At 41.6% G+C, this 12143-nt stretch overlaps 1 protein-coding gene across 1 annotated transcript in view; it reads right to left on the bottom strand.

Moving 5' to 3' along the window:
• The window catches only part of FAM184B (family with sequence similarity 184 member B), a gene marked incomplete at both ends in the record, with an annotated part of 132589 nt that extends 130718 nt beyond the window's left edge, over positions 1–1871 (bottom strand). The window contains one exon of the mRNA XM_080697269.1: positions 1725–1871. Within this exon, the coding sequence (XP_080553395.1) occupies positions 1725–1871 (147 nt within the window). The remainder of the gene's footprint in view (positions 1–1724) is intronic.
• Positions 1872–12143: the final 10272 nt, after the last annotated feature.

Below are 12143 nucleotides of genomic sequence, written 5' to 3'. Positions count from 1 at the left end.
GGTAGAGGCACCACATAATCACCAACCATGATCTGTCATGAAGAACATGCTGTAAGAAGCATTGCCTACTGTGTTCCAGGGGCCATGTCTGTCTTCTTTACTCTTATATCCTCGGTGCTTGGCACATAATAGATGCACCAGAAATATCGAGTAGAATGATTACCATATTATATTGAAATGGTCTGTTTATGTGTTGGCATGTCACACCGGCAGGGGCTGTGTCTTACTAAATTTTATGCCATATTCAACACAGTGCCTAGCACGCAGTAGGCAGGCCAGAAAATTCACAGTGAATTCAAGGATCATTTTTCTTCCATAGGTTTCTCTTGTTTCTGCCCCTAATCACATATCCTTTGTTGCTATTTCTACTCATACATTGATGTAGCAAATGAAATGATGTGGTAATGTCTGCTGAGCAACTGGTGTAAGCAAGTGGTGACATATTTGTGTCTTCTAGTTCTTATCTTGTGTTTCCAAAAATATTTTAGAACCTGTGAAGATACAGAGATTCCTTGTACTATGCTGTGTCTTTCTAGGTCCTTGAGTAAATAAGTTTTTTGACTGGTAGCCCTATTTAAATGAATGTAGGTGCCCAGCCGTACATGCTAAGGCCTCCTCCTGTTATTTCCATTCTTGTTTTCCAGCCTTTGACTTAAAGGGATCACTGTTTGGACATGGCGAGCAAGTTAACTGGAGGGGTGGGATAGGGCGGCTAGTAGTGTCCCACTCCCAGTTTCTGGGCTTGATTCTGCAAAATTGCGAGGGAAGGGAGTGCTTGAGATCACACCAAAAAAAAAAAAAAAAAAAAAAAAAAAGTGAGTGTGGGAAGAGAAGCGGAGAAGGAGCGCTTTTCGCCCACTCCAGGCTAGAATCAAACCATGACCTTTACTGGCAGGCATGTGTTACAAGTTTATTAGGAGACCCAAAAGAAAACCCAAGCACACAGCTAGATCATCCACTCATTCAAACCTTGCGCAGAAGATGAAGGATGCTGCTCTCCACCTACAGACCAGGAACAGGAGAGGGACCTATGACGAAAGGCTCCTAACTGGGCGGCTTCAGAGCCCTGGAGGCACCTGCCTACAAGACATCCAGCGCCCTGGGATGAGGTCAGGGGATGGGCTGGCTGACCCCCCAAGGTCCTTTCTGGTCCCATCCTTATAGAGTGAAGCGCGCACTTCCCCATTTATGCTTCTACACACGTCTGCAGCCAGTCTGATAGTAAGTCCCCCGGGCTGCCTTCCAGCTTTACGGTGCCACGCAAGCTTGCTGGCACTCAACAAATGACTGGAATATTTGTTGAATGAAGGAATAAGTGAATCCAGTGTTTAAACAGAGCTCGCGTGATCTCCGCAGCTGTAAAGTAGGGCGTTGAAAGAAACCACAACATTCCAAGCACGATCGCTAGGGCACAGCTGGCAAAGGAAAGCGCGCACACACACACACACACACACACACACACACACACACACACACACACACACACGTCACACTCCCATGACTTCTCACCTTGGGAAAACCACAGCCCACCTGCTTGGCGGGCGAGCAGGCTGGGGGAGTTTCTTTGGCAGGGATCCGCCTGGCTCTGCGGCCTTCGGAAGGTCAAGTCGCCCCGATTTAGGACCGGTTGGCCTCCGGGACAAAGTTTGCGGGTCCGGCGCGCCTGCCTCCTCCCTCCCTCGCTCCCCGGCCCCGGCCCCCGGCCGCCGCAGCGCCCGCCTTACCTTGGTGAGCTGGGCGATCTTCTTGCACATTTTGACGTGCATGTCGGGATCACAGTCCATTCTCCGGCCCGCGCCCCCGCGGCCGTCGGCTCGGGAGCTCGGGCAAGTCCCGGGCGGGTGCATTTTGCTGTTGAGGGCAGATGCCATCGCACCCTGGGGCGCCCCGCACCCGAGGCTCCGGCCCGCGCTCCCCGGCCGCCGTGTGTTCGTGCGTGCGCGCGCGGCCGTGCGAGCGTGTGGGTTTCCTTGGGCGAGGTGGCACTGCAGTCCTGCGGGCAGCGCCGCGCCGGCGTTCCCGAGGGGCCCGCCTCTCGGGCCCACCCACCCTGCCTGGGCTCGGGACCCAGGCGCCCCGGCAGAGCGGGCGGGCGCCGAGCTCGAGCTTCTGCGGCTGGGGGCGCGGGCTTGGGGAGGTTTGCGCTGCCCTAGCGCGGCGCCCTGGGACGCGTGGGTGACGAGGAGCTCCGGGCTCGGTGGCTAGGGACCCAGCCCACCATGGGCATCCCAGGCCACGGAGGGGCAAGCGCCAGGCTGCAGCCTCTCGCAGTTGGGCGAGTCGGGAAGACTCCGGCGAGGTGCCCGCGGTGGGGGTAGGTGAAGGACTGGGCACAAGCACCTGCGGCTCTGGACGCTCCCAGCTCTGGACACGCAGGTGAGGGCGGGATGCCGAGAGAGCTGTGGGGGCGCACGCAGGAGCGGGACCCCTCCCCCTCCTTGAGGAGGAGCCTGGCAGGATCGCTGGAGGTTCCCCAAAAAGGGAGGCGGGGAGCGGGAGACCGAAATCTAAGACGATAAAGCAGAGAGCAGGAAGTGGTGATTCCAGAGCAAACATCATCTGAGAGGTAGCAAGGCTGGTGGCAGGGGTGGGAAAGGAGGACGCGGGGAGGGATGGAGGAGTTGAGGAACAGATGGAGCCGGCCTTTTCAGTTTAGGAGGGGAGGGCTTGCTTGGCTACATTTCTTTCAGGTTTGCTTTCCCTGGTTTCAAACAGGATTTGGGGGGAAGTGACAGCACCTGACCGCATTCATCTAAAGCGTGGCTCCATCCTAACACGTAGTTCGCATGGTTAATATATATCATTTTACAAACAGCCTTAAATCAAGAGTTTTGATAATCTTCATGAACAGAGCAAGTTTAGGTAATATGCTCATTTTTATAGATGAGGGAAATTGACCCAGAGAATTCGTACCAAGTCAGGCAATTACAAACAGCAGAAAAGTGTCCGAAACCAAGCTATTCCTACTCGAGATTCCTTAATCCCCACCACCACATTAAGCTGCATAAGCATGGCCAGCCTGGGTGTGGGGCTTCTGGGTTTTCATCTTAAGTTCCCTTTCCAGGACAGCCTTTCCTCCCCCGGTTGCTTTAGAGAAGAAATACTCCACTCAGAATTGTCAGCAAGAGACTCTTGGGTCACATGCTAGGCCCTTGTAGGCAAAAACTTCTCAGCAGAGAGGGCCAGGGATCCATGTTTTAAACAAGTTCCCAACTTAATCCCAGGCTGTATATAGAGCATATTTTCTGCAGTATTTTTTTCCTGCAGTATTTTGTTGTACATCATATTTTACAGGAATGTAATCACTCTGTGGACAACAGGAATGTTAGCAAAAGTTGTTCGCCGGTGTGGAAACACGTCATCAATGGCCACGTGGCCCGTGGTGTCTGGGTGTCAATGAGCACACTTTGAAGTCGGGACATCCACCATATTCATCGTGAGTCTGCTTACGTGTGTAAGCATCTGAGTATCATGTTGTTATAAAGCTGTAAGAACATCTACACATAAAAGTACTTCTTTGCATTTTTCTTTACCTTACTGCCAAGAAATTATGATCTTAAAACTATGTGTAAAGCATATTACCTATGAATTTTAAGATAGCAATACGGATGCTATGAATAAGGAAGTCAGGTCTGAAAAGACTTGAAAAACCACTGCTCTAGATGATCGTATATACATGCAAGGTTGTTGAAGGTGCAGTCTAATCCCAAGATGAAGTTACTAAACGATGACTTTATTAGGTTCAGTAGCATCTACTATACTTTCAACTTTATCATGGAAAATAGGGAGACACTTAGATTCTCTTCCCAGTTTTGTTGGACCACAGCCACTGTAATCAAGATACCATGAGTCCAACTGCCTTGGAAAGAGTATTATAAGCCCTAGGATTTACCAGCACTGTGACTAGTAGGGACTTTTATACCATCAGGAATGAAACAGAGGGCAGGAGAGAATTAGGTACTTTATCAAAGATGAGGGTATAGAACATATGTTAGGCCACTAACGTGATCTTGGTGCTAAACCCTTTGCACATGTTCTTACCTTCTCTATGGAACTTATTGTTATCCTCATTGTACAGACTAGGAAATTTAATCTAGGGCTAAGTACCCAATTTTATATGACTAGTAAATGAATCTGGGTATATCTTACTTCAAAGGCTATATTCTTTATAGAACACAAGGCTGGCAATATGAAAATTTAAAAATTTAGATTATAAGATAGCTTTTTGTAGTATCCCCGAAACTTTACCTGTAATGGTATAAGAAATAAGAAAAATGCAAATATCATTCCAAATTTTCAACCATAAAAAATTACTGTTAATATTTTGAAAAAGATCCTTCTAGACATTTACTTGTATATATACAGAAAATGTTATATGCATATATATACACATATATATACACATATATATGTATTTTAGAACACAGATGAGACACTGTCCATAAGGTGATTGAACCCTATTCACTCAGTAATATAAAGTGGACACTTTGATTTTTGTCAAGAATGTAGATAAAGATCTACATTTCTACTTTTAACAGTCAGTATTCCATTATATAAAATTAATGATTTATTCTATCCTATATTGAAAAATTCTTTCTTTTTCTTTTAGATAGTGCTGAGGATTGAACCCAGGGTGTTCTACCTTCAAGCTTCACACGGAGGCTTTATTTATTTATTTATTTATTTATTTATTTATTTTTGAAATAGGGTCTCACTAAGTTTCTGAGGCTGTCCTTGAACCTGAAATCCTCTTATCTCAGTCTTCCAAGTATTGGGATTAGAGGTGTGTGCCACCATACCTAGCCTTTTTTATTTTTAAGAAAATTATTCCATATATGTTTGCTGCCTTATGACAGTGTTCAGTTCTGTTCTAAAGGAAAATAATATATAAAACTCATGTTCAGTATAATGGGTAAACAAGTAGTAGAATACTTAAGCTATGACAGAGAGAGCCAATGGATTGTGAGTAAAAAGGTTGGAACAAGAGTCCTGTAACATAAGATAGGATGAGAAAGGCCAAGAGGTAAGGTACGGACGATGCCACCTTTACACCTTCATCTACCTCATCCCTGAAACATGTATGCTCTAACACAGAACTCAGATTAGAGACATGGCCCTCAGCAGACCATTAACAAGGCACTGTCCCTGCACACAGTAAACATGTACTGGCTCTTAGCACCTCTGAGCCTCCTCTCCTTTTTCGTTTTAACTATGGTCCTCATGCTAAAGTGTCAGAGGGAAAGGGTGGCGTAGCACAGGAGATAATGATGCTGTGTACCGCAGGAGTCAGGTAAAGTTGTGCTCCTGCCTCCTTTGGGCCTTGTCCTAAATGCTTTAACCTTCACTATATCTTTCCAGTTTCTTTTCGTTTCAGTGATAAGCCATATAATCTGAGCATCTTAGTTGGGGCCTGAGACTGCCGGCTCATGACATCTGGGATGGATGGCCTGATAACTGCATTTGGAGGTTATACCACTGCATCAAGGCCATTTCTACCTGATAATGTTGCACGTGGGTTCTTGCATAGATGCGCATGTATTTCTGCAGAAACACTGCCTATCCCCACATACCATTTTTCTTAAAATCCCTAGTAGAACCCAACACCAATTGATCAATGTTACTAATACTTTGGGCATTGTTTTGATCTTTTTTGGCTTTTGTTTTGTTTTTGGCTTGTTTTGGCTTTTCCCTGATTATAAAAACCTCTCCCTTTGTAGGCACTTTTAGCACTTTATCATATATTTATAAAGCTTTCACCCATTAGTGATTTCTTCTAGCTTTCCTATGTTTTGTAAGCATTTTACATTTTTGTGCTGGCAGGTCCATTGATCTTTTTCTTATAAATTTTTGGCTCATGTTTAGCAAGGTTACCTCCACTCCAGGTTATACAAAGGCACAATCCAGTTACTCGTAGCACTCTAATGGTTTCATTTTTTAAAATGTTTACATTTTTATCTAGCTGGGATTTATGCTCATATAGTACTTAGAATTTAGACTTTATGTTTTTCCAGGTGGCTAAATGGCTGTCCCAACAGGAATGAACATAATTCTTTACCAAACAGATAGCCTAAGTGATGAGGCCTTAGGCGATTTCTTTAGTAGAAATTTACTTAGGTACATTTGCTTAGGTTAATGCTTTTGCTTAGTAATTTTCTTTCTGAATCAGTTAAGTAGCATGGGCAAACCTATTATTGTTATCATTGTTCCTTTTAACAAGATCACATTCTTGAGCATTTCACTAGCCTTTACCTAGAGGGTTACTTCCCCTGGACCTGATGCCTGACTCACTCACTCTTCTTTCAGATCTCAGCCTGAAAGTCACTCCCTCATGAAGATCACCCCTATAGTTGGAGACCTTTGCATGCCCCTAAAATATGTTCTAAAGGCTCTGCACTTCTTAGTAGCACTTATGTCATACCTCTTTTTTGGAGGGCGGTATTGGGGGTTGAACCCAGGCACATTCTACCACTGAGCCACACCCCTAGTCCCAGTTTTATTCTTTTTTTTCTTTTTTTTTAATTTTTTATTGGTGCACTGTATTCATACATCATAGTAGGATACAAACTTTTGTAGACATACATGCACACATCGCCCAGTCAGCCCCCACCCGATCCCCACCCCATTTTCTCCCCATCCCTCCCTCCCATGCTTGGCTTAGTGGTTGACATCTAGTATTATAGCAATTTATCCTAAATTAAAAATGATAATCTCACATAACAGTTTCATTTGTCTGATACCAAGCTTTTGATGACTTAAAGATAACATTTCAATATTTCTTTTTACTTTCTTTCTTACCAGAGAATATTTTTTTCTATTTTTTTTAGTGAAACTATCATATATTTATATATTTATTTTTCAGAAAAAAAATCTATCCTAATATGGAATATGGACTCTAGATACCCAAAACAATCTTGAAAAAGAACAAAGCTAGAAGATATATATTTTCTGATTTCAAACCATATAAAGCTACAATAATTGAAACAGTGTAGTACTATTCTAAAGGCAGATATATAAACCATTGGAGTTAAATACAAGCCTAGAGCTAAACTCTTCCCTATATTGTCAAGTTATTTTTGACAAGGTTTCCATGAACATTTGGTGGTGGAAAAAATAATCTTTTAACTAAATATTGTTGAAAAATAATAATTACATGGAAAAGAATAAAATTGGACCCTTACCTAATCCCATATACAAATATTAACTCAAAATAGATAAAAGACCTAAATATAAATCTTAAGACTATAAACTTTTAGGAGAAAATCTAGGTCATAAAACCTCACAACATTGAAATTGGCAGTGATTTCTTGGATATGATTTCAATGGCACAGGCAACAGAAGAGTATACAAACTCCCTAAAAAATAAAAAAAATATATTGTATATCCAAAGACCATGTAAACAGAGTTAAAAGTTACTAATAGAATGGGATAAAATATTTCCAAATGCTATATCTGAAGGTATATTAATATTCCAACTAGAAATCCTAAAAATTAACAATAAAGGCAAACAATACAATTTAGAGATAGGTAAAAGACTAACATAAATAATGAATCTCCACAGATAACCAATCTTAGTTGTCTGTTGGATGGAAAATCTTATTTCTCTGGTTCTGGTGTCTGTTACCTATTTCTTCTTTGTAGTTAATCTCTTTGAGTATTTTCTCTAGTGCTGGTTTTGAAGACATAAATTCCTTCAGTTTCTGTTTGTCATGGAAGCTTCTTATTTCTCCATCTAATTTGATAGAAAGTTTTGCTGGGTAGGAAATTTTTGGCTGGAAGTTGTTTTCTTTCAGAGTTTGGAATATGTTACTCCAAGCCCTTCTGGCTCTCATGACTTGGTTTGGGAAGTCTGGAGTGATTCTAATTGGTTTGCCTTTGAATGTCACTTGGCCCTTTGTTTTTGTTGCCTTTAAGATTCTCTGCTTGGCTTCCACATTGGTCATTTTGACAATTATGTGGCGTGGGGATCCTCTTTTCCGATCCTGTCTAAAGGGAGTTCTATAAGTTTCCTGGACCTGTGTATCGACCTCTTGCTCTATGTTTGGAAAATTTTCTGCTATTACTTCCTTGAAGAGATTGTTGATCCCTTTGGTATCACTTTCTTTTCCCTCCTCTATTCCAATTATTCTTAGGTTAGCTCTCTTAAAATGGGCCCATATTTCTTCAATATCAGATTCCTGCTGTCGGATATTTTTTTCTAGATTAGAAACTATGCATTCATTTATGGAATGATCATCTTCTAAGAGCGAGATTCTGTTCTCCATGTGGTCTAATTGGTTGTTTGTGCTTTGAATTGAGGCCTTTACTTCATTAATTGCATCCTTTATCTCTTTTTGGGTCTCTCTGAGTTCTTTTCGAAGCACCTCTATTATTTCTAGTTATTTTCCTGATTTGATCTTCTAGAAATCTCTGATTTTCTGTTTTATCGGGTTCTGATGTTGTGGGGTTGTGGGCATTCATTGCTCCAGTAATATTCCTCTTTCCCATGATTTCGGAAGTTTGTGCCTTCTCTGGGTTCTTCCCTTGGGTCACTATGACTTCACTTAAGGTGTTCTGGATCTCGAGTCAGTAGTATCTCTGACCCCACTACTCCTTTACTGGGTTGTATCACAGAGTCTCTGACCCAGAGAGTCGATAGAGGCTGCTTTAGACTGTGGGGGGTGCCAGGTTGCACGTTCTCCTATGGTGTGATATCTCTGCCACCGCCACTCCCCCACTGAGTCAAGTCCCAGGGAGTACAGTACTGGGATTTCTCCTCTGTGGCCCGCAATTTGACTCACTGTTCTTGAGTACGCAGATGTAGCCGTACTGGACTCGGTGAATTCACTGCTGATGCCACCGGTGGCAATATGGCGCCGCTGCCACGCCCTCGGCCGTGAGGCTGGCGTATTTCTTCTTGATTTTGATTTCTACTCTGAATCCCTGCAGCGTGTGCTGAACTCAGCCACTGGGAGCTTTAGATGTTCCTTTGCCGAGAAATCCGCCTGGCTGTTCCGCCAGTGGCTCCTCTGTGGCTCTGAGCTCTGTTCTCAGTCCGCTTTCTCTCTGAAGCCTGGTGATTTTTTTGTTTCTCTGGTGATGGTGTTTTCTGGCTATGAAAGGCGCTGATTTCGTGGTAATGGAGATTGGTTGTTAGCGGGGCTCTTAAGCCCCGCTTTTCTCGGTCGCCATATTCCCGGAAGTCCGAGTTGTTAGTTTTATTCTTTATTTTGAAACAGGGCCTAAGTTGCGGAGGACCTCACTAGGTAGCTGAGGCAGGCTGAGAACCCTCAATCCTCCTGTCTCAGCATCCCAAGTACTGAGATTACAAGTGTGCACCACCATACCTGGCTTCAAATCTTATTTAAAAAGTTAAAGTTTTCTGATAAATATCCCCATTTTTGAGTGACAAATTTAAGAAGACATAGCTTAAAATGGAATTATCCTTTTACTGTTACTTTAACATACACTAACTAGTACCAAGTTTTTATAAGTAGCATTTAAATGTTATCATGTCTTCCATCTAATCTGGGCAGAGAAGAAAGAACCCTTTGTCACAAAAGGAGAATACATTCACTGAGTCTTCAGTATATTAACATCAATCATGGAACATGACATTTTGGAATAAATGGTTTTATGGCAAAATAAGGCTATATTAAATATTAATATAATCATTATGAGTGCCATGACTTGTTTTAGAAATAGCTTCTGGGCAATATGAGTTTAGAGACTCTAGGACTGATAGTGTTTCCAGCTTACCTTAGAATTGTTAGTGATAACAAAGGTGTGGAACACAGGGATTAAAACAAAACAAGCTGGGCTGGTGAGGCACACCTGTCATCGCAATACTTGGGAGGCTGAGATAGAGAATTACAGATTCAAAGCCAGCCTCAGCAATTTAGTGAGGCTGTCAGCAACTTAGGGGGACCCTGTTTCCAAATTTAAAAAAATAGGGTCGGAGTTTATAGCTTGGAGGTAGACTTCCCTTGGGTTCAATCCCCAGAACCACATAATTTGGCATCCATATGATGCCTTTCTAGTCTTTTACTAGAATTCAAAGAAATTGAATTTTCTACCCCCCCCCAAAAAAAAGGCCCAGAAATGAACTTTCTATTTCCATTTGTTACAGAGTAGTATAGTGCTCTGTTTTCAAAGGAAACACAAATGCTTTTAAAGGAATTAAGTATTGGCAAGATGGCTGATCTAGGGTTGAATCTGCTGTGTAGCCACTTCTCAATTTCCTTTTCTGGGATTGACCCCTGCTTTATTTGTTGTTTTAAAATTACTTTGTTATGTCTCTGCAATATAAATCCAAATATCATTGAGAGTACTTACATGGAGTAAGAAATACTCAAATTTTGGTAAGCATAAAAATGATCAAAGGCCCAGGTGTGGTGGTGCACTTCTGTAATCCCAGTACTTGGGAGGCTGAGACTGGAGACTCATGTTCAAGGCTAGCCTCAGCAATTAGTGAGCTCTCAGTAGAGAGACCCTGTTTTTAAACAAACACACAAAAAAGGGCTCAGGGGATAGCTTGAAGTTAGAATGCCTCTGGGTTCAATCCCTATTACCATACACACAAAAAATTACCAAGAGCTTTAGGTATCGCTCAGAAGTAGAATGCCTTAGTTTAATCCGCAGCAACACACACACACGCACACACACACACACACACACACACACACACACACACACACACTCTAGTAGGTCTAGGATATACCATGACTTCAACGATGCCCTTGTGGACACTACCAGCCCCCACTTAAGAACTGTTTTAGTGGACCATAGAAATCTTGACAGTTTCCTCTCTTCTTTGTAATGTTCTCATCCTCTCTTCTAGTCAAGTGCTATCAGCCTTTGAGTTTCAGCTCAAGTCACATCTCTGAGGGCACCTTTGCGTGAATATTCTTGCCAGAGATCTCTGACTTCCCATAGCAGCTGGCTATTTGATGGAACTTTTGGAGTGTTAATGTATTATTAATATATTATGATGCAATATAACATTTTAAAAGCAGCAATGCAACTGGATGTGTCAACAGTTTTACAAAATCTTGACTTACCATTTTGAGATATAGTGATTCAGAGATGTAGTTTTAAGTTCTGCTTAAAACTGAACTTAACACTGAATTTTAACACTGACTTTAATAGGCATAATAACTAAAATTTTTGCGTGTAAGGGAAGAGTATCATTAAGCATACTTACTAAATTGTTATCAATTTTGCAATCTAATTCAGGAATTTATGCAAGATTTTATAGAAATTGTGTTGAAATCCAGTGAAGTTGTATCTTGCCACACTAATCGATGCTCACAGTTAATCAAAAAATGTTATTCAAAAATGTATTTTTACTTACATAATATATTCATATGGTACAATATTCAAATATAAAGTGAAAAATCTCCCTCAAACTTGTTCTTAGTCATAGGTTCTAAGTCCCTAGAGACAACCACTGCTATTCATACATTAGCATTTAAAACATGTATTACTTTCTGACTCATTTTATGTTTATTACCAAAGTAATAAGGAAGAATACATTTCTTCCATACCAATCCATCTCCTCATTTCTGTTTTATTTGATCACTAGTAACTGGCTAATACTGTAAAACTCTGGTTATAATAATATGGCTCATGGGCCAAAAAGAGCTCACAATTACTTTTACACTTCTTTATATAACCCCTTAATATTTTTAAGTCACCATTAGGGATGTATAGGGGTCTGTGTATACCTTAATATCCAACAGTTGTCTTCTTAGGCAATGGCCCTGGCCTTTAGTAGGCTTAATAGCTAACTGCCTCCTTTACTATCATATTTGGCACTCCTAAAATTGTACCCAGTCAGTAACAATGGTTCATACTTAGTCACATTAACAACATCTGCAATAATATTAGTTAAGGTAATGGTAATTGCTAAAATAAACCCCTACATCTCAGTAGTTTAACATGGTAGTTTACAAGTGGGTAAAAAGTGTTGAACATGTACTTTATAAAAAGTAACTGAATGACTAATAAGCAAAAAAAGTGCTCAATACAAGTATTCATGGAAATGTAAATTAAAGCCACAATAAGATATCATTATGTAACCGCTAGGATGAGTAAAATTAAAAGATCTGAGAGAGAGTAAAATTAAAATGTATAGATATGAAACAACTGGAACTTTCACATGTTGT

Source organism: Muscardinus avellanarius (assembly GCF_963383645.1).
Source record: "Muscardinus avellanarius genome assembly, chromosome: 6".
NCBI classification, from domain to species: domain Eukaryota; kingdom Metazoa; phylum Chordata; class Mammalia; order Rodentia; family Gliridae; genus Muscardinus; species Muscardinus avellanarius.
This window is presented reverse-complemented; position numbering and strand designations above follow the sequence as displayed.